The sequence below is a fragment of the Lolium rigidum genome, chromosome 3 (genome assembly GCF_022539505.1).
Source record: "Lolium rigidum isolate FL_2022 chromosome 3, APGP_CSIRO_Lrig_0.1, whole genome shotgun sequence".
Lineage (NCBI taxonomy): Eukaryota > Viridiplantae > Streptophyta > Magnoliopsida > Poales > Poaceae > Lolium > Lolium rigidum.
Genome location: NC_061510.1, coordinates 105,980,822 through 105,981,783, shown reverse-complemented (window position 1 = coordinate 105,981,783; position 962 = coordinate 105,980,822). Strand labels below are relative to the sequence as shown.

The 962-nt window shown below is 56.0% G+C and overlaps 1 protein-coding gene across 1 annotated transcript; it reads right to left on the bottom strand.

The window, feature by feature from the left end:
* Nucleotides 1-243: 243 nt before the first annotated feature.
* Nucleotides 244-711, bottom strand: LOC124697935 (histone H2A-like). The gene has a single exon (XM_047230459.1). It carries the CDS (start codon nt 709-711, stop codon nt 244-246), a length of 468 nt encoding a protein of 155 aa, XP_047086415.1.
* Nucleotides 712-962: the final 251 nt, after the last annotated feature.

Below are 962 nucleotides of genomic sequence, written 5' to 3'. Positions count from 1 at the left end.
GCATTGCTACTGCACACTGGACAAATTATACAAAGCCAAGCTACAGAACAACAAATAATTTACTAAGTATATTCGAATAGTAATTAAGACTTTGCAATTAGCGGCACAAGCTACTGGAGGAAATTATCATAGCACAGCGTTACTAAGAAAAGATAAAATTACAGATCAGAAGGTACAACTACATCACCAGACAAACAACCCATCAAACACAGATACTCCAACCTATCTAATGCAAATAGTTCTCTACGCCTTCTTGGGGGACTTGGCAGTCTTCTTCGGCGACTTGGGCTCCTTGGCCGCCTTCTCCGCCGTCTTCTTGGGGAGAAGCACAGAGTGGATCTTGGGCAGCACGCCTCCGTGAGCGATGGTGACTCCGGCGAGCAGCTTGCCGAGCTCCTCGTCGTTCCTGATGGCGAGCAGCAAGTGGCGCGGGATGATGCGGGACTTCTTGTTGTCCTTGGCAGCGTTCCCGGCGAGCTCCAGCAGCTCGGCGGCCAGGTACTCGAGGACGGCGGCGAGGTAGACGGGGGCGCCGGTGCCGACCCGCTGCGCGTACCGGCCCTTCTTGAGGTAGCGCCCGACGCGGCTGACAGGGAACTGGAGGCCGGCCTTGACGGACCTGCTCACCGACTTCTTCCTGGGACCGCCTGCCTTGCGTCCGGCCGCTCCCTTCTTCGCCTTGCCGACGGCTGCAGTGCTTGAGGCGTCCATGGCAAACCTGCTGGGCTTCGGAGAAGAGTTCGCAGATTGGGGATTGCGAAGTGTGCTGGTGATGGAGATGGCGACGAGGTGGGGATTTAAAAGGCGTTGAGGGAGACGGTGGTGGGCCAGTCGATCCGAGTGCAAAGGAAATGTGCGGCTGGATCGGTGGGTATTGGACGGTTGCGATCTCCAAACTGCCCTGCGCGCGCGTCAGATCGAAGATCTGTCAAGTTGAACTGGGAAATTTTAGCGCGAACTGA

Excerpts from the sequence above, each read along its gene's own strand:
- LOC124697935 (XM_047230459.1), bottom strand. The coding sequence starts at position 711 with ATGGACGCCTCAAGCACTGCAGCCGTCGGCAAGGCGAAGAAGGGAGCG.